This window comes from Hippocampus bargibanti, linkage group LG05, assembly GCF_051943395.1.
Source record: "Hippocampus bargibanti isolate YZ-2025 linkage group LG05, ASM5194339v1, whole genome shotgun sequence".
NCBI classification, from domain to species: Eukaryota; Metazoa; Chordata; class Actinopteri; order Syngnathiformes; family Syngnathidae; genus Hippocampus; species Hippocampus bargibanti.
The window spans coordinates 31475759-31501524 of NC_142738.1; the positions used below are offsets into that span (position 1 = coordinate 31475759).

At 42.3% G+C, this 25766-nt stretch overlaps 1 protein-coding gene across 1 annotated transcript in view; it reads right to left on the reverse strand.

The window, feature by feature from the left end:
- LOC148898526 (laminin subunit beta-1-like) overlaps window positions 1-25766 on the reverse strand; it is a 97234-nt gene that overhangs the window by 61909 nt on the left and 9559 nt on the right. The window contains exons 3-15 of the mRNA XM_088995735.1: window positions 22115-22253; window positions 20785-20858; window positions 19375-19563; window positions 19203-19266; window positions 18915-19117; window positions 11593-11713; window positions 10311-10499; window positions 9546-9722; window positions 8192-8304; window positions 7932-8011; window positions 5330-5465; window positions 1607-1765; window positions 995-1122 (exon numbers count right to left, since the gene is read on the reverse strand). Of these exons, the coding sequence (XP_088851861.1) occupies window positions 995-1122; window positions 1607-1765; window positions 5330-5465; window positions 7932-8011; window positions 8192-8304; window positions 9546-9722; window positions 10311-10499; window positions 11593-11713; window positions 18915-19117; window positions 19203-19266; window positions 19375-19563; window positions 20785-20858; window positions 22115-22253 (1772 nt within the window). The remainder of the gene's footprint in view (window positions 1-994; window positions 1123-1606; window positions 1766-5329; window positions 5466-7931; window positions 8012-8191; window positions 8305-9545; window positions 9723-10310; window positions 10500-11592; window positions 11714-18914; window positions 19118-19202; window positions 19267-19374; window positions 19564-20784; window positions 20859-22114; window positions 22254-25766) is intronic.

The following is a 25766-nucleotide window of genomic DNA, read 5'->3' on the forward strand; positions in this document are numbered from 1 at the left end:
TTCTACCACACATCTCACCTGACATTTTTTTCCAGCCGTTGCAGTCTGCCTGGACATGCTTCTTCACCTCTTTTACACACTCTCCATTGCTCTGGAGTCTGGACAGTTGGCCCCAAGTACTTAAAATCCTCCACCTTCTTTATCTCTTCTCCCAGTAGCATCACTCTAGTACTTGGGTCCCTCTCATTCTCACACACACATACTCCGTCTTGCTGCGACTGATCTTCATTCCTCTCTTTTCCAGGGCGTACTTCCACCTCTCTAGTTTCTCCTTCACCTGTTCCCTGCAGGTGTGGGTTACCTGTTACTACAGATCACAATGTGATCATGTTGAGTCGGGATTCTACTACTTCAATGTCCAAGGAGATTCTTGTCTAACATTGTCTGTCAGCCTGTCCATCACTTTAGCGAATAAGAAAGGGCTCAAAGTTGACCCCTGGTGGAGTCCCACCTCCACCTTGAATTCCTCCATCACACCGACAGCACACCTCACAACTGTCTTACAGTCATGATACACGTCTTGCACCGCTCTGACATACTTTTCTGTCACTCCAGTCTTACTCATGCAAGCCTGCCACAGCTCTTCTTTGGGCACCCTATCATACGCTTTCTCCAGATCTACAAAGACACAATGCAATTCCCTCTGACCTTCTCTGTACTTCTATCAGCATTCTGAAAGCAAACACTGCATCTGTTGTACTCTTTTTTTGGCATGAAGCCATACTGCTGCTCGCAAATATTCACTTCTGCTCTTAGTCTGGCTTCAACTACTCTTCCCCATTGTTTCATTGTATGGCTCATCAACTTCATTCCTCTGTAGTTACAACTCTGAACATCTCCTTAGTTCTTAAAGATGGGCACCAGTAAACTTAATCTCCATGCTAAGATCTTGTTGAACAATCATGTTGAATAAATGCTCCATATTTTTTTTAGTACAGCTATTGAGTATAAGTGTTGTATCTGTGAAAATAAGGATTTTGTTGATGAACATTACCGTGACCCAGGGTGGAGTGAAATCATTTGGTGGTCGTCATCTGGCACAGTATTTATACAACGGCTATCTGCTCTCATAGGTCCTGGTCTCGTCACTGTCATCAGAACTTCCTCCCATTGGTCAGGCAGCTGAGGGAATACATCAAATTATTCCTTGTTCAACCAAACACTCCATCCTGAGCTATCACCCATCTCAAACATGTCAAGGTGACAAAGGAGGCAAAGTGGTGTAGGTGGGGCTGGATGATGAGGACCTGTTGGCTTGCACTGCAACCATGGAGCCCAGTTGGGCTCAGGGCAAATAGGTTATGTGGAATTTAGTCAATTTATAAACAATGCTTATTTTGCATAAATGTGTCTAAAATGGTTTGTGCTTTCAAACAATTCCTTCAAATGAGAATACCCAGGGGGTTTTGCCAGAATGTATTACTCTGGCAGAATTCAAATCTGGATGAAAGGAACGCGAAACAAATCCCATTGCTCAGTCATTCAGTCGTTCACAGAGCAAGCTATTAACACACACTCACTCGTGTAGATGATGTGGTGAAAATCGGTTCTGTAGTTCTGTCCTGTTTAGAATGTCAAAATGAAATCCAATCATACTGTGTCCTACCTGAGGCTCATAGCGGATGATAATGTCGTACTCCATGGAGTGAGGAATGTTGTCAACCATGAATTCAAGGAAAGCTCCCTCAGGGACATTGACCAAGCCGCTACCTGTCCAAATGGGATGGTTGTCCTGTGGGTGGGGCCTTGAAACCACCATTACGCCCTTAAGGAAGCAACAATACCCTCTTTCAATAAATAAACAATATTATGTGAACATTTCTTTTTTAACAACCTGTTGTATTTATAAAATAAATATAATAAAGATGTACAACATTATGCAAAAAAATTGGGCTTGTGTTTGGCTGCGTTTTTATTTTTAATTACAATACATTTTGATCTAGATAGGTAGCCCGGTAGTCGAGTGGTTAGCACAACAGCTTCACAGTGCAGAGGTCGCCGGTTCGCGTCCCCGTCCGGCCTCCCTGTGTGGAGTTTGCATGTTCTCCCCGGGCCCACGTGGGCTTTCTACGTTTCCTCCCACATTCCAACAACATGCATGGCAGGCAGATTGACCACTCCAAATTATCCCTAGGTGTGAGTGTGAGAATGACTGTTGTGCGTCTTTGTGTGCCCTGCGATTGACTGGCAAGCAATTCAGGGTGTCCTCCGCCTCGTGCCCGAAGACAGCTGAGATAGGCTCCAGCACCCCCGCGAACCTAATGAGAAATAAGCGGTACGGAGAATGGATGGATGGATGGATGATCTAGACCAGGGGTGGGCACTCCTGGTCCTGGAGGGCTACCCTCCAGCGTGTTTTCCAAGTCTCCCTGTTACAATACACCTGATTCAAAAAATCAGATAATCATCAAGCTCTGCGCAAGCCTCACATTGAACCTGCTCAATTGAATCAGGTGTGTTGCAACAAGGAGACTTGGAAAACATGCAGGAGGGTGGCTCTCCAGGACCAGGAGTGCCCACCCCTGATCTAGACAGTATTTTCACAACAGCTGTGGCTACAACAAAGCGCTTCACAGAATAGCAATCAGTTCATAATTGAATCCACTTAACTTCAAATGGGTTGAGAGCATGCAGGAGACGATCCTTGTTGTCTTAGTGCAGTAGGCGGGGCATATCTTGGAATGGTTGCCAGCCAATCGCAATGCACACATAGACTTTTGGGCTCACAATCACAACTCAGGGCCTTATAAAGTGTTTCATTAACCTGACATGCATGTTTTTGGAATGTGGGAGAAAACCGGAGAACCCGGGGAAAACTCGCGGTCATATTCGGGAGCAGGTGGGGGGTTTGTGCCAATCTCACAAGTATTCCCCGGGTATGGTAAGGGTTGTCATTAGGACATTGGATTGCCGGTGAATTGTTTGAGTCGCCACTGCCCGTGCCCAGGTTCTGTATTCTCACCATAGTGATTGTTGTGGCTTCCACTGTTTTTCCGTGAGTTGGATTTGTGTATTGTTAATTGCTTGGTGCATTCGTGGAGCGGGGTCTGCTTAGTGCGGATCCCGGCAAAATTAAGGCGGTGGTGGAGTGGCAGACTCCCACTCCCTGTAAGCAGTTGCAGCATTTTTTGGGATGCGCTAACTTTTACCACCGTTTCATTCGAAATTAAAGAATAAAAGCGCTTCCATTGACACAGTTGCTTTATGTGGGATCTCAACGCAGACATTGTGTTCCACAAGTTAAAACGGGTATTCACGAACCACCTTGTTCTGCACCATCCTAACACTGACTGTCCTTTTGTTGGAGAGGTGGATGCGTTGGATACAGGAGTGGGGGCAGTGTTGTCCCAGTGCTCCCCAGACGACCAAAGACACCACCTATGCATCTTTTTCTCCACTCACCTCTGCCCCACAGAAACTCACTACGACATGGGGAATTGGGAGCTGTTCGCCATCATCATGGCATTACAGTAGTGGTGATACTTGCTCGGTGGGACAAAGGAGCGATTCACGGTGTACACCTATCACGATAACGTGGCTTTCGTTCGCTCAGCTAGGAGGTTGAACTCCTGTCGCTCCTTGGCGCTGATGTTGACTCGTTTCAAATTTACGCTCACCTATTGTCCCACTTAGCTTCAACCACCACGGTTCCCCACCAAACTTGGTCGCATATGCATGGACTTTATCAGGGGCCTTCCTCCTTCCTGAGGACAGACAGTGATCCTCACGGTGGTGGACCGTTTTTCCAAGATGTCTCATTTCATCCTTCTATCCAAATTGCCGTCTACCCTCGAGACGGCTAACCTACTCGTGAACAATGTTGTTCGTCTTCCCGGTGGACAACGTGTCTGACCGGGGCCCCAGATTTGTTTCCAGTCGAGAAGCGGTTCTGCAGGGTTACAGAACCATAGCGAGACCATTTTTGGGGTACCACCCTCAGTCGAATGGACAGACTGAACGCAAGAACCAGGACCCGGAAGAAGCTCTCCGTTGTGTTGTTCTCCACCGTCCCTCATCTTGGGCCGTCCACCTGCCGTGGGTGGAGTATGCACACAATACCCTTGTCTCATCAGCCACAGGTCGGTCGCCTTTCATATCCTTTTAGCAAAATCAACCACCATCTGTTCTTCTACAGTCCTCATCTGGAGTCCAAACCTGCCTATCACCTCTTCATCATCTTTGTTTCCTACGCCAACATGTCCACTGAAGTCTCCATCAATTAAAACTTTCTCATCTTTATGGATGTTCTGTCTGACCCAAGTAAAATGCATCGTCTCCTCCAACTCACATCCTACTTGTGGGACATACTCAATAACAACATTGAACACCACATCTTACATTTCTAGCTTCAGACTCATCATTCTATCTTCTTCTTCTTTTCCTTTCAGCTTTTCCCTTCATGGATCGCCACAGCGAATCAGTGTCGTCCATCTAAGCCGGTTTTGTGCATCCTCTTCTCTCACACGAGCTACCTTCATGTCCTCTTTGACCACATCCATAAACCTCCTCTTTGGTCTTCCTCTCGGCCCCTCTATGCCTGGCAGTTCAAGGCTCAGCATCCTTCTCCCGATATAGTCACTCTCTCTCCTCTCGACATGTCCAAACTATCTCAGTCTGGCCTCTCTGACTTTCTCTCCAGAGCCTCCAGAGTTGTCCCTCTAATATACTCATTCCTGATCCTATTCAACCTGGTCACTCCCAAAGAAAACTTCAACATCTTCATCTCTGCTACCTCCTGCTCTGCTTCCTGTCTTTTCTTCAGTGGCACTGTCTCCAGTCCAAACATCATGGCTGGTCTCACCACCGTTTTATAAACCTTTCCTTTCATCCGAGCTGAAACCCTTCTATCACTCATCATTCTATCTGATACTCTTTTTACTTCTAAGACATTCCTAATAACCTCCTCTTTCAATATATCCCCTACTCCACACTTCCCTTTCTGTCTACACCCGACATGCCCATTACGTTGATCGATGATTCAGACTTGATCTTAGTTTTACTCCCTGGTGCTTTATACTATCTTTGTGACTGCTTTATTTCCTGTATATGATAGTTGTCCATGTTAAGGAATTTTGTTACAGCTTCAAACAATATAAATCAATATGTATTATATTGTATTGCAAATCCAATAAAACCAGACACACATATTCTCCAGTGTCATTTGCCAGGGTGATGTCATTAGAAGCCTGTCACAGGGCTGACTCAGTGCTATGTATCGTTTTTCAATTTAGCGCATTATAACTCTTGGCAAATTCGACAATGTCTTCCGTAAATCTACGTCGCTGGTCAATGACGAAATTGGGGAAATAAATGTTAAACGATGACTCACAGGCCCTAACTTGGAATCCTCTGCCTCATAGGTGTAGTGGTCCAGAGCAACGAAGTAAAATCCTGACTCAACTTGATCACAGCGACGCCCGAACATGTGATCTCTGCAGAGGCATTGACCAGTCAGCTGATCGCATCTGAGAAAAATACAGTACGTTATCAATATGTGAATTGCTTTTCATTTCCTCAGACAGCGCGGACAATCACAGTTGGTGAATTCATCACACCCCAAGCTACTGAAAACTGAACATAGTGTATATCAATGCATTGAAATGGGGAAAAATGTCTCTCTACAGGGCAAGACTGTCAATTTTACCCGTCAAGGACTTGATCTGAAGAGCAAATTACAATTACAAATATTGTGATGTCACGAGAGGCTGTGTCCTGGAGGGCAAATACATCCCCCTAAGATGGCTCCACCCAGAGAGAGTCTTAGCCCCATCTGGTGGAAGGCAGCAATTAAAATCACACACCTGCAGCTGATCAGGGCTTGATTGGCAAGCAAGGCTCTTAAGGCAGAGAGCCTCTGAGTGTGGAGCTTGGGGAAAGACAAGCTCGATTGCTGTGCTCTGTGAAGAAGTTGATTGCTGCGTGGAACTCATTGCCAGTTGGGACCACACGACTGGACACTGGATTTGAACCTAGCTAAGGTGGCTAGGCTACATGAGGAGGACGTCAAGAGGGGTGAGGCCTAGAGACTGTTGGAAAAGAACTCCGTCTTCAGTTTTACCTCAGAAGAGACTTTATTTGGATTTAAGTATCAGAAGAGACTTTATTTTGATAGGTATTGGAAGAGACACTATTCAAACTTTTGTTGCTTGTGAATTCCCCCTGGAACCCTTGATTAAAACCTTTTGTTTGTATCCAAACCTGTCGTACATTGCACTTCTTGTCCTGTCCCGATGAGAGCTAGCCTCTCATGACATCACAATATTCATACATTCATTAGAAGTGTAAAAAAAGCCTAGAATTATTTTGAACAAGATGTGCGTGTCTGCATTAAATAGGATCATCTTATTTTCCTTTCCTTTCGGCTTTTGCCTTCAGGGGTCGCCACAGCGAATCAGTGTCCTCCATCTAACCTTGTTTTGGGCATTCTCTTCTCTCACACCAGCGACCTTCATGTCCTCTTTGACAACATCCATAAACCTTCTCTTAGGTCTTCCTTTCAGTCTCTTGCCTGGCAGATCAAGGCTCACCATCCTTCTGCCGATATAGTCACTCTCTCTCATCTGGACATGTTCAAACCATCTCAGTCTGGCCGCTCTGACTTTCTCTCCAAAGCCTCTAATATGACTTGTCCCTCTAATGTACTCATTCCCGATCCTATCCAACCAGGTCACACCCAAAGACCAGCAATGGAAAAGGCTGTCACTGTTTCCAGTCCAAACATTATGGCTGGTGCAAAACAAGATGGCGCCAAGATGGCAGCCTCTATTACGTGCTCCCTAGTATTGTTACTGCTTTTGTCATTTTCACTGGTTTCTTCTCTTGCTTGTCAAAGTAATGACCTTGCTTTCTTTTGAGCTTCAAATGTAATTTTCTAGACCTCTCTGTAATGATATTAGCAAATCGTATTTGCATGTTTGACTAGTGATGCCTGGCTATAGACTAGGGGTCTCAAACTCAATTGACCCGAGGGCCGCTGGAGGCAGAGTCTGGGTGAGGCTGGGCCGCATCACGATTTCCAAAAGAAAATCACAGATAAAACATTCCAATGTTCTCAAAATCTTTATTTTTAACACACAAAAAAAACTAATTAAATGAATAAATGGAAAAATGAATAAAAAATAAATTAACCAGTCACAAATAAATAAAATAATTATAATGATCATAAGGCAGATACAGACGACTGAAAAAAACCCACAGGAAAACTAATTATTTTAATAAAGTTTCAAATGTCTGTATTCACAGTTCTTTAACCTTTAACTTTCTTCACATAAAGACAATATTGAACATGAACTGTCCTACACATGGCTTGTCTTGCCTACTTGTTCAGCTCCACACACAAGTTTCATTCATATCAAGGTGGGCCGCAAAATATTCTTTCGGGGGCCGCAGATGGCCCGCGGGCCGCGAGTTTGAGACCCCTGCTATAGACCAAAGGAGCATGCGCACTGTTGCAAGTCAGTCTGATGAGAGCCTACGAGTGCCACGCATGTCAATTGCCTTCTCCCTCCAACCAACACAGCCGTCCTAATAAAGACCCTCAACTCTATCCAGAAGTGGTATCATTTAGCGAACCCGCTTACACAAAGCACCACACTCTCGATACCATTCATAGTATGTATGTTGTTCTAGTATTTCTCTTTGTTTTCATGTTATTGCACTTTTGGATATTTCGTTTGAGTAATCTCTGTGCTCTACTATACCTTGATTTAGCAAGCGCTTTTAGTTTCATGCATTGCTATTCTATCTCATTGCTATGCTATAAGAACAGAACAGTTAAAGATGTAAACATTGTTTGACCAGTGTAATTGAATGAGACAATCAACTAAAATGTTACATTCATTTTCAATAACATGTGATGATGATTGAGCTGATGACTTGTTCATAGTGCATACTACTGTTGCAAGGTTGTTAGATACAGTGCATAAACTCACTGGTTATTGATTGCTCCACCCAAGTCACAGTCACATGGTCTGCAGCCATCCAGATCATTGCTGAGACCCCAGTGTTCTGACTTAAAACACACACACAGACACAACAGATGTTAGCTTTTCATGACATTCCCCCTGTTTTTGCCGATATGAGATGTATTGGAGCTTCATCTCTTCACACTCAACTAGACATAACTGAGTAATCAACTTCTAGTGTCGTGAGTAGCTTGCGTAGTGTTGGCATTTGGACATGATTAACTCACCACGCAGAGGTCACAGTCGTTGCCAGTGACTAATCGTTTACAGAAGCAGTTTCCTGTCTCACTGTCGCAAGGATTTCCACCAGGAACTGTTCCCAGAAGGCTGCAAGTGCAGGCTAAGAAAAAAAGCATGGTTTTAAAATGCTTTTAAATGCAATCTTTACATTTCAATTGCAGATGGGTCTGTGTTTATGTCTGCCCCCTACATACAGCGGTGGCATGGAAGAAGAGTATATCAGCACACAGCGCAAGAAGGCATGCTCTGTTCCCGCGATACATCATGTGTTTGCACAATTTCAACAATAGGTCGGCGCTAAATTGATCATCTAAATCTGTTGACAGAGCACATCTGTACTATAGTCATTGATTTCCAACAGCTTTTTTTCCTGAGGTTGATGGATAGCCTGGATTGTTTGACAGTCATTCTCAGACAGTCACACTCCAACTTGCAAACTCCATACAGACAGGCCAACAACAAAAAATATTGACTCTGCTTTTTTCCATTCGCAACCTGTACTCAACAATAACAACTTGAATGGACTGAATTGCATTTATGAGTATATACGTGAATATTTACAACAGTGATTTTCTACCACTGTGCCGCGGCACATTCGTCAGGTGTGCTGTGAGAAATTATCCAATGTCAATTTTTAAAGTTTAAAACTTTATTAATAATTGTCTGCAAATGTAATGTCAATGTCCCGTGTCCTCGCTGTAAAGACTGGGACGGTATTTCATCCGTATGGCAACACGTAGTGTAAATGCAGCTGATACATTTGTTTATGACTGCTATCCCATAGTTGACCAGCAGATGGCTGTGCTTTATTTTCTTGACATACATTACGTTGGGTTGTTGTCACTTCCGGTACAGATTTACTTTCTGCGCTACTTTAAGTTTCATTTTATTGAGAAGACGGCGAGAATGGACATACTTTATCGCTGTACTGTTTAGCAAGGAAAAGATAAAAGGACGAAGATCAAAAACTTCCATTTCGGACAAACAGCGGGTAAAGTGGTTTGTACGATTTTATTGCATATGTTTAATTTCACTGATGTAAAGTCCAAATGTTTATGTGTCAATAATAGCTATATTTTTATACGTGTTTGTAGTTATACGGTGGTGGTATCGTTGGTGATTCATCATGCAAGTGAAACCACATTAAATAATTAACCTCATTAACATCAATGCAAACAACCAGAGTCCTGTTTCGAATGGAAATTAATGATTCACGTAAGAGGTAGTGGTGACAGCCATGTTTTTAAACGTTTTGAAAAATGTTTCCGTTTTTAAAAAGGGCAAGTGCAAACTCTAAATTGGAGTCTGTACAAGGTTCTGATCCAGAGTTTCATGTCAAACCTTTGCAGCCTTCAGAGGAATCCGTCAGCCCGTAGTATGCCTGTTTGCAGCGATCGCAGCGTTCTCCTTCCACGTTGACTTTGCAGCGGCATTGGCCAGAAATCATTCCAAGTCTAATGTCTGTCCTCCCATCACAGATTCCTCCATTTAGCGAACCCAATGGGTCACAACTGCATGCTACAATGATAAAAAGGAAAAACTCATTTTGCTTAAATACCTGGATTAATATTGTTTTTCTGTGAGACGCAATGGAGAGAATAAGGTAGATAAAATCTCTTGAGAGGGCTAAAAGGGATATGTCTATTGGATTGGATTGGATTTGCCTTTATTAGTCTCACGGTGGAGAAATTTACATTTCACAGCAGCAAAGTGATGAAAGGAATGAAAGTAGAAAAACAAAATACAGGAGCTGCTGGAAAGGCAGCAGTGTAAAGATCATTCATTGTTAATATGAATTCATATGGTTAGCATTCCAATGTATTGTGCAGAAGTCATCCTAAAATGTGTGCCCTGTAGTATGTTATCTTTTTGTGTCTTTTGATATTTACTGCATTTTCTTATGTATTTTTCATTTGTTCAAAAGCATAACATTGATCATATGTATTTGTGGTGTTTTATTATACCTTCTACATCAGTGCAGAAAAATCACAGATACAAATTGTTGAGAAGACTTTAGAATTGCATTTGTTGAATTTTATTCCAAAATCACTTGGAAACGACGATCCATTTGAGACTGTAAAGCGGACTGTTAAGCGACATACTCACGTTGGCAGATGTTTGGATCTCGAACATCTTTCTCAGGGTGTTGAAAGTAAAATGGTTTACACTGCTCACAATTGTACCCGCTTGTACTGTGTTGACAGTCATCGCACACACCGCCACTTGCATTTCCAGAGGCCGTATAGACGTCCATGTCAAAGTGACATAAATCCGAGTGCTGGTTGCAGTTGCACTCTGAAGACATCAAACAAAGCCCCAGTCAAAACACACGTCGAACATTCATGCATTGAGATACAACATTCATTCATTCCATGGACATGGTGGATAGCAAAACCATAAAATCTCTATGAAGAATAAGACAAATTAACCCCCATATTTTTCTATTTTTAACAACAAACAGTCATAGCATTAGTAAATACAATTTAAATCATTTAACTGTTTTTGTCACGGGGCGGCTCGGTGGTCAAGTGGTTAGTACACCGGCTTCACAGTGCAGAGGTCGCTGGTTCGCGTCCCGGTCCGGCCTCCCTGTGTGGAGTTTGCATGTTCTCCCCGGGCCCACGTGGGCTTTCTCCGGGTCCTCTGGTTTCCTCCCACATTCCAACAACATGCATGGCAGGCAGATTGAAGACTCCTTGTCCCTAGGTGTGAGTGTGGTGTGAGTGTGACTATAGTTTGTCTTTGTGTGCCCTGCGATTGGCTGGCAACCAATTCAGGGTGTCCCCCGCTTCGTACCCGAAGACAGCTGGGATTGACTCCAGCACCCCCCGCGACCCTAATGAGGAATAAGCGGTATGGAAAATGGATGGGTGGATGGATGTGTTTTTGTCACATTGCCTCACATTGACTGCTGCTCCTTCTCTATCATCAGAGGAGGGACAAAAAGAACATGTTGACAATGTATTTTTTTTCTATGCAACTTTTTATGGCCTTTTTGCTCGGATGGTATGAGTTTAATTTAACAAAAGTGCTGCAAGGTTGAGGACCAAGACCCCAACCTTCAAGCCAGCACTTCAGCCATGCCGCTGCTGCTGTGTGTTGGTACGTACATTACCGGCGTCTACAAAAATGACACGCCAAAAACTTGAGAGGTACGGAGGTATGATATTTTAACCTGCCAATGTCACAACCATAGAACCAGAAAATTATTTATTTTGAAGACAAAACAAACACAAAGTGGTGAATTGAGCTTGGTTATCCAGCACAGTGGACACGTGTCATCATTTCTATCTTGATACAAGGTCATTGCAGGGAGTGATACTCCCTCTGAAGAGTGAATGGGCTTTTTAAAATGACAAGATTGTCCTGTGAACCAGAACAGACTCACTCTTGCAGGCGTTGGTGTTGCGCCCCTCAGCAGGTCTCCAAGGTAGGTCATGATAGAAATCTTGACACTGTTCACAGTTGAGTCCTTTGGTATTATGATTACACATGCAGTGACCATGAACCTGAAAAACATGAACGCAAAACAGTATGAGCAAGCAATGTCTTATTATTACATATAGAGCCATTTCTGTTTTTAGGTTTCTCTTTATTTTCTATGCTTTCAGTTTTAGGTGCATGGGAAACTTCCTTCTAATACATACAGTGGGGCCTCGGTTTACGAACACCTTGTGTAACTGCGGGTATCTTGTCATTGCTTGCGGCAACCAATGACAAGATACCCGGCAGTTACACCTTGCCTTATGGATTTTTCGGTTTACGAACGTTAAATTTGTGAAAAATAAACCTTGGCATACGCACAACTTTTCAGGATACACATGGAGTGCCGCCCCACCATGGCTGGCGGAGTAATCTTCGGCGGAAGAACACCAAACCACACGACCGAACCTACCATTCAACACACCCTTTCTCTGAGTGCACACGTCGATCCTCTTCACGGATTTATAATGGATACTTTTGCTGTTATGGGACTGAAAAAGACCCCACCATAGCCTCGTGTTCAGCCTGTCTGATTTAACAGCCCAGTACCAATATGCTAAGTCCACCATTGGTACCATCATCCGCAACAAAGCAGCCCTTAAAGGTGCGTGTGTTGCTAAAGGTGTTTCTGTGCTATCAAAGCAACGATCTCGGGCAATAGTTAATTTGGATTAACGAAAAGCAGCTAGCCGGCGACAGCGTGAATAAAGCAATTACAGTGGTACCTCGGTTCTCGACCACAAGTCGTTCCAGGACCCTGTTCGAAAAGCGATTTTTTCGAACACTGAAACAATCTCTTTGCTCCTGTCACTTGCGAGTTGACAGCCGGGGGGGGGGGGGGGGGGGCTGCCTCTCCCGGCCGTTCTCTACCTGCTGTCAATTCTCTAATCACGGACACGGGGCATTTATACGGTTCGCGATCACCTCACCAATGCCGGATGATTGACTCACCTCGCCACCGTACCTGGACTCTTCCTTCGATGCGCGAGTGTTTCCGGTCCGAGGTATTTTCCCTGCGTCCCGTAAATTTATGTCATCTTCCGGGATTGCGTCATTTTGCACCCTCGTGTGCCATTTGCTTTTTGGCGTAGTAAGCGGGTCGGATCACCCCCTGCCTTCTTACTCGCTGTGTTTTCTTTGATTTGTGAATAACCATCCTGCTTGGGTAGTACGTCTCTGCCGCCTGCTTTGGGATACCAAACATTCCACTACGTTCCGACGAGTCAGCTGCTGTCACTCTCGCTCGGAACGTGACGGCTACGGATGACTCGGCTACAGGATGTTCTTTTCTCTTCAAATATCTATCCAATGACACTTGCTCTCACTCCCACAGCCACATCACTAGATTTCACAGCCTCCTCATTCTTTAATATCGTACTGATCGTAGATTTCGCCATGCTGTATTCCCTCGCCAGATCAGACATTCGCACACCTCCTTCATATTTTGTGATTATTTCTTTCTTAAATGCTTTTCTTTTGTCACTTTAAGCAGCACTTACTTTCTTTGGAGGCATGATTAGGGGCTAAGAGTCTTCGTACACCTATATTAAACGCTAGAGCAAAACGCAGCACGTCCGCTAGCGACAACAGTTGGTCACAGAGAGAGCGATACACCCATGTGCCGCTCAGCTCCCCACCCTCACGTACGCACTCGCGTCGTATTGGCGTTCGAACACCGATTGATGTTCGAACGCCGAAGCAAGAATATCTCGGCTCATTGTGGGACTATTAAGGACTTTCTGATTCTGATATTGTAAATGTTTTGGTCTCACAGGTTATGTTTACAGTAAAATAAAGGCAATGAAAATGTAAAATAATATGAATGAAGGTGGCTTCAATTAGAGTTGCTAACTAAATACATTGATGTGCAGTCCTTTAAGCATAGACCAGAGAATGTAAGATTACAACAACAATGTGGCTTTATTACTTTCGCTTTTCATTCTTCATAAAACAACAATATGGTAATATTGGGACTGCTCTTTGGCACATAATTCATCTCAACATAAGTAATAAATTAACAGTTTGTTTCATTTTCAAATTTGAATAGTGCTTTATATGACAGCAGTGTTTGAAATAACATCTGCCCAGAGGCTCGAGGCATACAACTTTTACGTCGAGTGTACAACTTTCAAAAAACATCTCAACCTGGTTGGGCGACAACTTCTTCTTCAAAAAAAAAAAAAAAAAAAAAAAAAAAAAAAAAACACATTTTTTTTCAAATCAAACATTTGTTTTATTCAATAAAACAAAAGCTACAAGCAAACCGCTACAAGCCCTGTGGACTCCTCTTTCTAAGCGCCTTTCAAAACTTTCAAGTACACTTTACTTGCCAAACGACCGTTCGTTTGGCAATTTGCATACTCTGCAAAGCAGTCAATCAGAAGCCTGTTTCGTGCTTCGGACTATACCGTGACTGTAAAGTGTACTTGACATTTTAAAAAGCGCTTAGAAAGAGGAGCCCACGTGGCTTTGAGCAGACAATGCAACACAAACATTGCATCGTGCACCATGACGACAAACGACAACTGATACCCTAACCCTAACTGATATTTACCATACATTAAGCAAGGGAGCATTTGTTGTAGTTACTTCCTTAATTAAAAAAAAATAATCCTTCATACTTCGCAACAATACGTCGGTGTAAGCTCTCAGTCGTACAGGAGGGGTCCATCGATGAAAAGTTTTCTTCAGGCGTCATCTGTACTTCTTTGAAGGTGTCGGACATTTCGCTTCTTATCCAAGATGTAGGGATATATATATATATATATATATATATATATATATATATATATATATATATATATATATATATATATATATATATATATATATATACAGTGAGACCTCAACTTACGAACTTAATTGGTTCCCAGACAGAGTGTGTAAGGCGAAAAAAAATAATCCCATAGGAAACCATTAAAATGGGAATAATCCGTTCCCGGGTTTTCATAAAATATAGTTTTTAACTAAATAAGCCTTAAAACTACACACAACATACCTTATTCTACGTATAATAAATGTGCTATTGTATTGTAATGAAAGAAATACAGTGCATTGTGGGTTTTTTTCGGTCCCATCATAGTAAAATTATCAGCAAAAAGCTCCAAGTAGGCGATCGACGTGTGCATTCAATGAGAGGGGGTGTGCAAAGTAGCGCCGGCTGGAGCGCTGTTCGGTCGTGTGCTTCCGCTGAAGATCACTCCGCCAGCCGTGGTGGGTGTGTATTATGAAAATAGTGCTTATTATAAGGTTTAATTTTCATAAATTAGAGGTTCTTAAGACGAAAAGTTTGTAAGATAAGGTGTTTGTAAATTGAGGTCTCACTGTATATATATATATATATATATATATATATATATATATATATATATATAGGGCCGATACTACCAGTAAGACTTTAGTTCGATGAAGAAGCATCTTGTATAAGAAGTACAGATGACGGCTGAAGAAACTTTGTCACTTCGCAACAATGTTTTTTTTTTTTTTTTTTGCGATTAGTCGTCTTATTGTGTTTCAAGTTGTGAAAAATGAAGCAGGCTACTTTATGACAGGGCAGACAATTTTTCAGAGTTGTCTGCCCGGGTGTCCACTCACTTTTTGTCATGAGTTTCAGATGCTGACGACAGTAAAATGTAAATTTTAATTAGGTGATTTTTTTTCAGCCACATAAAAAGGAATGAATCTGTCCAATCAGACAAAGACACAGTCACATGGGCAGTCAGCAAGAAAATGGTAGGCTTGTTTGTACAACAGTTTACGGTCCAATAATAGCATATATATGTGTGGTGTTATTTGCAGAGGTGGGCAATTTTGCCAGTACGTTATCCATCAGGGGCCTGGCAGCGAACTGTCTGTGATTGTATTCAAGCCGAATTGAACTGTAACATTCTGTCAGTCAGTCCGTCATTGGATTCCAAAAAGCCTCCTGTCTCTCAGTCTGTCAGGGACTTTGTCAAAAAACAACAACAAAACACCACAGTTCAACAGAAGGAAAATCTAATTTGATTAAACTGCTAAATTGAATGCTCAATAGGTAGTAACATCATTTGGTTTCTGGCTAAAGATTTTACAAACACTCACGTAAAGTGGCACCTCAACTTATGAAATGAATTTGTTTGGGAAGAAATTTCATTGCTACAATATTTTGTAATCCATGTAAATTCTTCGATGAAAAGGTTTCTTCAGCCATCATCTGTACTTCTTTAAAGGTGTCGGACATTTCGCTTCTTATCCAAGAAACTTCGTCAGCAAACTAAAGTCTTACTGGTAGTTTCGGCCCTATATATATATATATCCCTACTGTCCAGACATGGCTGTGCCGGACTCTGCTATGATAGGTCCCTGCTCTCAGGTTGGGGGGAGCAGAGGACTACTCCCTGCCACTCCACTGATTGTTCCTATTGTTCTAACTAACGACTGGCCTGATTGCCCCCACTTCCACCGGTAAGTAGGTTGTTGTACGAACGATCCAAATTGCATGTAAATTCTTGAAATCGTCCTCCAGAAATTGAGACATTTCCAAAAGCATAAAAAAGATCATAATATGTAACACATACATGTTACAATTAGATTATTGCACAATAAATGAGTGATGTGCAACATGTAAACAACAAATAAAAAAGATGGTCATTTAACTTTTAATTGCATCTTAACCAATTCTGTCCTCTTTAGTTCAACTGTTTCGAGAGCACTTGCTTTTGTTGACGTTTAACAAAATCTCCAAGGGCAACATCCGCACAGTGAGCACGATGCGGACTGGTGGACACCTTTTCTGGGTGATTCACATTTTTGTAAAGCTATCGTAATGCCTCATTCGCCGAGAGGTGAATGACGCAGACACTGCATAGACACATATCCCTTTGTCTACACATGGACACATATGGTACAAGTCTCTCTTAGCCAATGGGATGTCAGGATGATGCTTGGAAATAGAAACTGGCAGAGCACTATGTATGTTGCATTTAGGAAACTGAGTTGTGACATACTGTATTTCTTTTCCTTTCGTCTCTTGAAATTTCCTTCAAAACAAGTTGCAATATTGTCCCGTTTCATAAATTTAACATATCTTCTGAAGAGATGTTCGTAAGTAGAGGTACAATACAATACAATGCAATGATATAACATAATACATATTGATTTATATAGTGCTTTAACAACAGCTGAAGCTGCAACAAAGCGCTTAACATGGACGGGTAATATACATATACAGGAAAAATAAAGCAGTCACAAAGGTAGTAGAAAGCACCATGGAATAAAGCCAAGATCAAGTTGGAATCATGCTGAGTCGAATGCCAAACAGTACAAGTGACTTTTGAGACGTTTTTTAAAGATGGGCAGCGGGCGGAATTGCCGAATGTTCAGTGGCCGGTCATTCCAGTGAGTGGGACAAGCAACGGAAAACGCCAATGCCCCTTGAGCCTCTGATTAGTTTTTGGCACATTTAATAATGGCTGGTCAGCAGACCTGATCTAAGAGTCTGGAAGGTGTGTAGAGTTGGATGAGCTCAAAGAGGTAAGGAGGAGCAAGGCCATTGAAAGATTTGAAGACAAATAATATCTTGAAAAGAACTCTAAACTGTCTGGGGAGCCAGTTAAGGGATGCCAGAGTAGGAGTTATGTGCTCCCTCTTACGATACCAGTCAAGAGGCGAGCAGCAGTATTCTGGACCAGCTGGAGATGCTTCATGGAGGATTGACTGACTCCAAAGTAAAGCGCATTACAGTAATCAAGCCGAGACTTGGCAATGGCATGAATAATTTCTTCAAAGTGCTCATGAAAAAGAAGAGGTTTTATTTTAGCGAGTTGCCTAAGATGAAAGAAGCTGGATTTAACAAAAGCACCAATTTGTCCGTGAAATTTAAAGCCACTGATAAAGGAGCCAGGGGGACCGAGTCAACAGGATGAGATGCACATGGGCCACTGGGACCACGTCTCTTTTGCTCACTGGGACATACATCTGACAGTCATCTGCATATCAGTGGAAGGAAATGCCATGTTTCCTTAGGATGGAACCCAGTGGGAGCAGGTATCGTGAGAACAACATTTGTCTCAAAATTGAGCCCTGCGGAACACCACATGACAGAGGGGCAGTATGTAACTAAGAGCAGCCAATGCGAACACAAAAGGTTCTGTCAGAAATGTAGGACCTAAATCAGTCAATAGCACCCCGAGTAATGCCCACCAAGTGCTGCAAACGAGACAGTAGATTACTGTGATGCACTGTATCAATGGAAACCTGTAACAGGGCTGACTTTGTGCTATGCATTGTTTTAAAACTCGACTGTAAGACTTCCAAGATGTATGTGGTCATGACTGCATGTGCACCACTTTTTCAAGCAATTTTGACATGAAAGACAGTTTGTAAATAAAGTAGAAAGCACCATGGAGTGAAACCAAGATCAAGTCGGAATCATGCTAAGTCGAATGCCAAAGAGTACAAGTGAGTTTTGAGATTGGTTTTTAAAGATGACCACTGTAGCTTCTAAGCTTTGTGCTCAGACAGAATTTTCCAGGCTGAATCAACTTCAAGAAATTTCTTCCTACTAGACTGTTCTCCCTCCGCAGTGGTTTTCTCCGGGTACTCCGGTTTCTTTCTACATTCCAAAAATATTCTAGGCAGGCTGATTGAACACTCGAAACCACACATGTCAAATTCCCGGTGTCCCGGAGACCCGCTGTCCTGCAGGTTTTTCAAGTCTCCCTGTTGCAACATACCTAATTCAATAAACAGGTTCAATGCCAGAATCCGCAGAGCTAACTGATGATCTGATCATTTGAATCATTTGTGTTACAACAGGGAAATATGGAAAACATTCAGCACGGCAGCCCTTCAGGACTCGAGTTTGAGACATATCCTCGAAATTGTCCAGAGGTGGATGCAGATGGTTGTTCAAATCGGCTGCCAACCAGTTCAGCGTGTATCCTGCCTACTGCCCGAAGACAGTCGTCAGTAAAATATGAATCAGAGACCTATTGCGTACTCAAGCTATTTAGTGTTATGGATGAAAATCTAGTTCCCTCAGCGCTTCATCTGTTTTTTAAGTTTCCCGTCATTTGTCAGTCATCTGATGGCAGGTACACATGTGGTTATTTCTTTAATTTATTATATGGGCGATAACTTCAATATGAAATTGGAGCCAGTGACATCAAACTGCACAAAGTCTTTAGGCCTAAACAGCCCCAGTTTCGAGGGGAAAATATCAAAACATTCCCCGTGCTGAGAACTTACTTGGCCTTCATGAACAGAGACAGTTTCCTGGACTGGGGCGCACTCTGACGCATGTCCATAGCAGAAGCAGTTTCCTCGAACCACCATGTCGTAGACTGCATAGTAATACTTCTCTTTAATCTCCATACGTGAGTCAAGCAGGTTGTCGCCGAGAGTGTGAAGTTTGGTGAACTTCACCCTCAGATTGGTGATCCTAAGCATATCTTTTAAACAGAAAAATATATCAATCATAATTTAAACAAGTACAAATCAAATAGCTAAATCATTAATAAGTCAGTTTGTGCATACTCTGGATTCGAGAGCTATATGGGTCATGGATCCGAAAAGCGGGGTCCAAGACTCTGAAAATGACCTGGAGAGATTCAGAAGATTATTAAGAAGATTCAGCAGATTATTGACCTGATCTAAATGTATAATGGTTGTTGAAAGGGACAACCAAAATAAGGTTAATTGACATTACTTCTCCTTCAGTTGATGGTTCAATGTCAGAGTAGCGTGAGTCACAGATGACGTCATCTACCTTCTTCATGGGACCCACAGAAACATCAGGGAAGGACGTTTCACAGTCATAGGCAAAGTAGCGATATACATTCCACGTTTCCCCAAAGTCTGCTGAGCGCTCAATCACCATTGCAGCGGGTCGAAATGTCTTCGGGGATGACAACGACAAATAGGCATGTTATCAAAAGCCAACAACAACTAAAAGAATAATTCTAATAACGCCGACTCGTTGAAAAAGCGACAACCAAAACATATTAAAGCAATCAGAACAAACTTCTTGAACAGCATGGCGAATAATTGAAGTGTGCCTAATTATGACTGAAGTAAAATGCAAATAAGATTGATGGTCAATATTCACATAAAATGAGTACATACAAATCTCACTTTTTTTCACAGCTTAATCACTCAAGATGCCCTGGACAATCCCTCTGGCCATTTGAGGAAATTAAACTATGTTCTCAAAAGTCCCGATGGTGATCCTGCCTCTGGCAATAAGGAGATCCTATTGCATGTACAGGATCAGATCGTGAAGAAAACAGCGAGGCAATGTGGCTGTTCAATTTGTGTACGGCACGGGATACAAACACAATCAGTAACCGTCCTCGACTCCAAATATTGTTAGGTTAGAATATTATGAGCTAATATTAGCGTAAACAGTTAGTCATCTTTTAACAATTTTGAACGGGATTAAATATTTACCTCATTGCGCAACGTTTTAACCTAACAATTGCCACGTTCGTTGTGAGAGGGATGACCAAAAAGCCGGCAAATTACTCACAGATAATTTATTCCTAACCATTGGATCTCATCCAAAATTCTGGGTCTCAGCTCCCTGACACAGAAAATATGCGTGTGCCCCAAATCAGTAAGAGAGACGAAAGACGAAGACTTAGACTGAGCATATTCAAATTTGGCCCAAACTAAGAAATCAAGTTCCCATTTGGTCCTTCTGGGATCTGGTTCACGTGTCTGGTGCCAAGGTATTTCCCCGACTTCCAGGCGTTGGTGGTAGGTAGATCAAAAGTTGCGTCCTGCCGAGTTAGTGTTTGGTCACTTCCTTTCACCTGCATTGTCAACCATTTGGTTATGTTGTCATTTCACACTTCCTTCGTGTCTGCCAGCCGGCTCCCCTTAGATCTCCTGGCACCTGAAACATATGTCTCCAACCAACGATACCTCTTTGTTCTGTTATCTATCTAATTGCAATCTTGAGCAATGTTTCATATGGCTAAATAAATGTATCCATTTTCTTCAATATCTACCTTTGAGTAAATTCATACCTTATCTTGAATATATGTCTCAATCATGTCACCATTGTGTGTCTCCTACTTTTATTGAAAATCTCTGAATCTAGTTTGTAATAACTCACTTTGAAAGTCATGATGAGGTGAGTGAAGTGAAACTCTGCTTCCAGGTTCAGCTGGATTGTGACATTTTCCAATCCTGTAGACAGAAATCAATATTGTTTTCATTGTTAGATCGATATCCTGATTGTATGATGCAGTCACTTCAAGCAACCCCCCCCCCCATCCAACCCTCCCACAGCCTCTTGAGCCTGCTGCCATCGGGTAGGAGACTGGGAGTCTCCTACCCGGGCCAAGACCAGAAGGTTCAAGGACAGTTTCTGCCACCAGGCAGTCAGGAGACTCAACACTCCCCCAGCCCTTCTCCCCCTGCCCCTTCCCACTGCCACACTCACCGAACTCTGAGTACACGCTGCATGCTGTACTATCATCCTTCACTCTATTTTTTTCTTTGTTTCTACAAGACCTCACTTCAACCATTTTTTGTTTTTGCATTACTACACTACGTCACTTTACATACGACACTACCTCAATTTACATTCACAAAATACATGTATTGTCTGTTGTCAATTGTCTGTCTTTTATAGCCACATTCTAAGTGCCTTGCACGCTGGGTCCGAGAGGACAGTAATTTCATAGGTGCTGTATGTCATCCATATTAGCATATTTGACAATAAAGCTAACTTTGACTTTTCATGTATAATATAATTTCTGTGGCTGCGTTGATGACTGGTTAGAGCCTCAGAGTACAGAAGTCATAGGTTCAATTCTGGCTCTGTCCTTGCTGTGTACGCAGAGAACATGCAATTTCTCTGCCTCCGCATGTGGGTTTTGTCTAAGTACTCCGGTTTCCTCCCACTTTCCAAAAAACATGCGTGTCAGGCTAATTGAACACTCAAAATTGTACCTACAGTCGGTGTGAATGTGAGCACGGATGTTTGCTTGTCTCCGTGTGCCCTATGATTGGCTGATAACCGGTTTAGAGTGTCCTCTGCTAACTGCCTAAAGACAGTTGTGAAAGGATGCTGGATCCCCCGTGACTCTTGTATGGAAACATGGATCAGAAACAGATGGATGGATGTTATATAATCTTGCCATTACCATGCGGAAAAGATTCAATTTGAGTTGCTGTGAGAGTCCCGAACATGCCATTAAGAAGTGCGACTAGTAGGGAAAATGTACATTAATCCAAGGTTGGTGAGCATTCAAACTTCATAGATTACTGGAGAAAGATTATGCTTGATATCAGGCGACTGAAATTAATGATGTTCTCCGGATGTATGCACTTCATTTGCAATTAACTGCACCTGAATGTTGCAGTTTATTTCAACATGAAAACATATTTGTGACTAATGTAGACCTTTGACCTTTCATGTATTAATTTTATTTTCATACCGTTCTCAGATTGCCACCATGTCTTCAGTCTGTTTGGAGCAAATGTGGTCACAACATTCTCAACACGATGGCTTCCCGTCTGATTGGCTGGTTCACTGTAGGGCGTCACTGAGTCACACATGAAACATTTTTTTTCCTCCTGAAATAAAAGAAAACAATGGTGGAGGGGCGAGAGGGGCTTCATGAAGTTTGGAATTCCTCAGATTCCTATTTTCCTGAAGTTTTTTTCTGCAAGAGTGCAGTGAAGACACAGTACATGACCAAAGTTCAACGATTGGGGAGGAAATCTACAACAACAAAAATAAAAACAAATCAAAAGTAGATGTATTTATCATACATGCTGAAGGCAACTTGACCAAATGGCTGTGCAGCCTTAAAGGACAACCAACATCACTTTTTTTCCTAACTGACATCAGAAAAACGTTTATAGCATCTAAAATGCCCAAAACACGCAGTATGATATTTTTAGTCAAATGCAAAACACTAATAAAAATGACTTAAAGTGTCTAAAAAGTTCTTCAATTTCAAACCGGAAGTGGCCAGTTTCAGAAGGTCCCGCCCCCTTGTTCGTGGTGTCATACAAAGACGTCTTGCCTTCCTCGAGAATCAAAACAATGGCTTCAGATTCGGAAAAGATGCATTCTTGTTACTCATCCAGTTATGAATATGATTCAAATAGTTCTGAAGAGGAAAGTGTACATGTTTGCAATCAATTAAATAATTTATTCCGGTCATTTTGATGCATGTGGAGAGAAATGTACTGACAAACTCTTTAGTACTCACAGTACCCAAAAAAAGGCAGAAGATGGCGACAAAGCTCCGTGGAAATTGTCTCCTGGCAAGTTTTGTCAGCGAATGTCAAATACACTGTAGAAGTCTTGATGCAACACACAACGATTCACCATTGCGTTATTTATGTATTTTCCTTCTAATTTCGCCATCAACATGGATCAACACGAAGTTTTCAGACCAAACAAAGTCCCGCAAAATGCATTGAGGTGATGCAAGGTATGTCGTTTCTCAGTCAGGGGCGTTCCTTCAGTGACGTAGGGTGAGGACTCGTCACCAACTAAAAACAATACTTCCGGAATATTCAGCGCGAGTCTTAAAAGGTAAAATATAGCTACATGCGGTGGAATCTTTGTAAAATACGCTAAGTAGAAGTGATTTGAAGCGAGTTTACAAATTATGGACACAACTTGACCGGAGACGTCGGTGGTCCTTTAAGAAACCATCAGAGAGGTCAAAGAAAGCCTCACATTGCAAATGAAATTAGCAACTGGCCACCTAAGCAAGGGGACTTTGGGCTGATGAATCCAGACTAACGCTGTTCACGAGCGATGAAGGCACCACGGTCATAAGAGAGGGAGATGGAATGATGGAACTGGGGGAGGTTACAGAAAATGGCAGCCAACATTTTTTTGTCCTCGATTCCCCACCCCCAGTCTTCGGTTAAAGCCACGTGATTGGTTAAGAATGCAGCAGTGAGGGGCGGGGGGGTTAAACATTAAAGAGACAGGCAGACAACAGAGAGAGAGTGAGAAAATGGATAGAAAACAGTGCAATTTGGACTATTTTCAGTGTCAGTAGAGTGACTGCAAGGTTAAAATATCCCATCAATCAGGCTCCACAAATAACCAGCACAAGCTATCTGTACACTTGACACAAAAAGCTATCAACCCAGCTACACAGAACACAATTGATGAGGAACTAGGTAAAATTATTGCAGAGAAAGCACCTACAAGGATTGGATTGGATTGGATTGGACTTGCCTTTATTAGTCTCACAGTGGAGAAATTTACATTTCACAGCAGCAAAGTGATGAAAGAAATGAAAGTAGAAAAGCAAAACACAGGAGCTGCTGGAAAGGCAGCCACTCTCGCGGCGCCGTCTTGAAGTCAAAAGAACATAAAAAAAACACGAAATAACAAATAACATGATAACACAAAGACACAGAGAGACATTCATTCTTAAGCACTTTCTGTACCCTCTTTGTTACATAAAGCAGTTTCAGATGAAAGAGTAGAGGATCAAAGCGTCTCTTCACCAGTGGATCAGGGACATCATGGTGGAATGTGCACGTCGACTACAAGCTAAATGTTGAAAGCAAACACGCAGCTGTAGCATCCATTGATGAAATGATATTGTCTCGCATCTCCTGTCCCACATAAATCAGCTTCAATTCCATCCCGCGACATTTCCATATACGCATCGGCGCTCTGCGCTGACACTCCTTCCTTCTTATCGCGGGCTCCTCAAGCCATGTATCCATCCAGCCGCAGACTGTCCAACAGCACCGACCTTCCACTGAACAAAGCGGGGCTGTGAAGATGCTGCCCATTACAGGCGCAAAAAAACACAACGGCCCCTTTGGTGTCCAGCGATGACAGTCGAATGGCATCGACATTCCTCCCTTTCAAAAACAGTACTGGCATATTCATGCTGCCGAAAAGGCGCAACCGCTCAGCACAGTCTCCTCCTTGATGAATGTCGTGGTCAAAAATGCTGAAAAACAATCTGTATCCGTTCCAAACGACGCACAACAACACAAAGTGACAAAAGAAAACACAAAAACAATGATGATGGTGAAAGAAGGCCACTCCATTCCATCAAGCCATCAACGACCATCACAAAGGTAAAAAAAACAACGTTATTATACAGTACAATTTATTTCTTTAATTATCATACCATAACACCTTTATTATACATAAAATACGGTATATTCTGTGTAGTTTTAAGGCTTAGAAAATTAGAAAGTAGAAAGTTATGTTTTATGGGGACCTGGGAACGGATTATTCTCATTTTAATGGTTTCCTATGGGAAATCATTTTTTGGGATACACACTTTTCACCCTACACACTGTCTGGGAACCAATTAAGTTCGTAAGCCAATGTATCACTGTAATTTTATAGTAGAGGATTCAGTGAACTCATCTTGAGAGCCACTGCACTGGAATAGTAGCCCAATTAAATGGTTGGTTTACAATCTACGAATGTAATTCATTTGAGGCAATTTCCTTACTTGAACTCGTTTATCTTTTATTTACTGATTAATACCAGCAAATAAATGTAGATGCTTGTTGTATATACCCGAGCATGGTCAGGGAGCAATGGATACGTTTTTGTGAGGGGATTTTGCAAACAATGTCTCCGAGCAGCTGAACAAACATCTGTCTCCAATTATACCAGCACCTCTGTATGGTGTGTGTGTGTGTGTGTGTCCGTGTGTGTGTGTGTGTGTCTCTGTTTGTGTGAGTGTGTGAGTGTTGGGGTTATGGTCAACACAGGATGTGCTGCAGACACCCCCCCCACAGCCACACACAAAGTAACACATAACAGGGAGTTTATTTTCTGACAAACATTCCATTCCATCAGTAGAAGGGACACGACTAAAAAACACATCTTAGAAGCCTACTTTGATACAGCTTTGGAGAGTTAAGATGTTGTCTGGATGAAAGTTCAAGATGGCGGACAACGTGCCAGTATTTGCAGCGACGGTCCTGCTATTTCAGCTCTTTTTTACTATTCACAATGATTATTCTCTTCATAACTGAGTACCAGTTGGTTTCCGATCGCCAATCTCTGTTGTTGCTTCAACAGCAGAGATTGGCATACCCGCCTTTTTTGACATGGGGTCGAGCTAAATTTCTTGA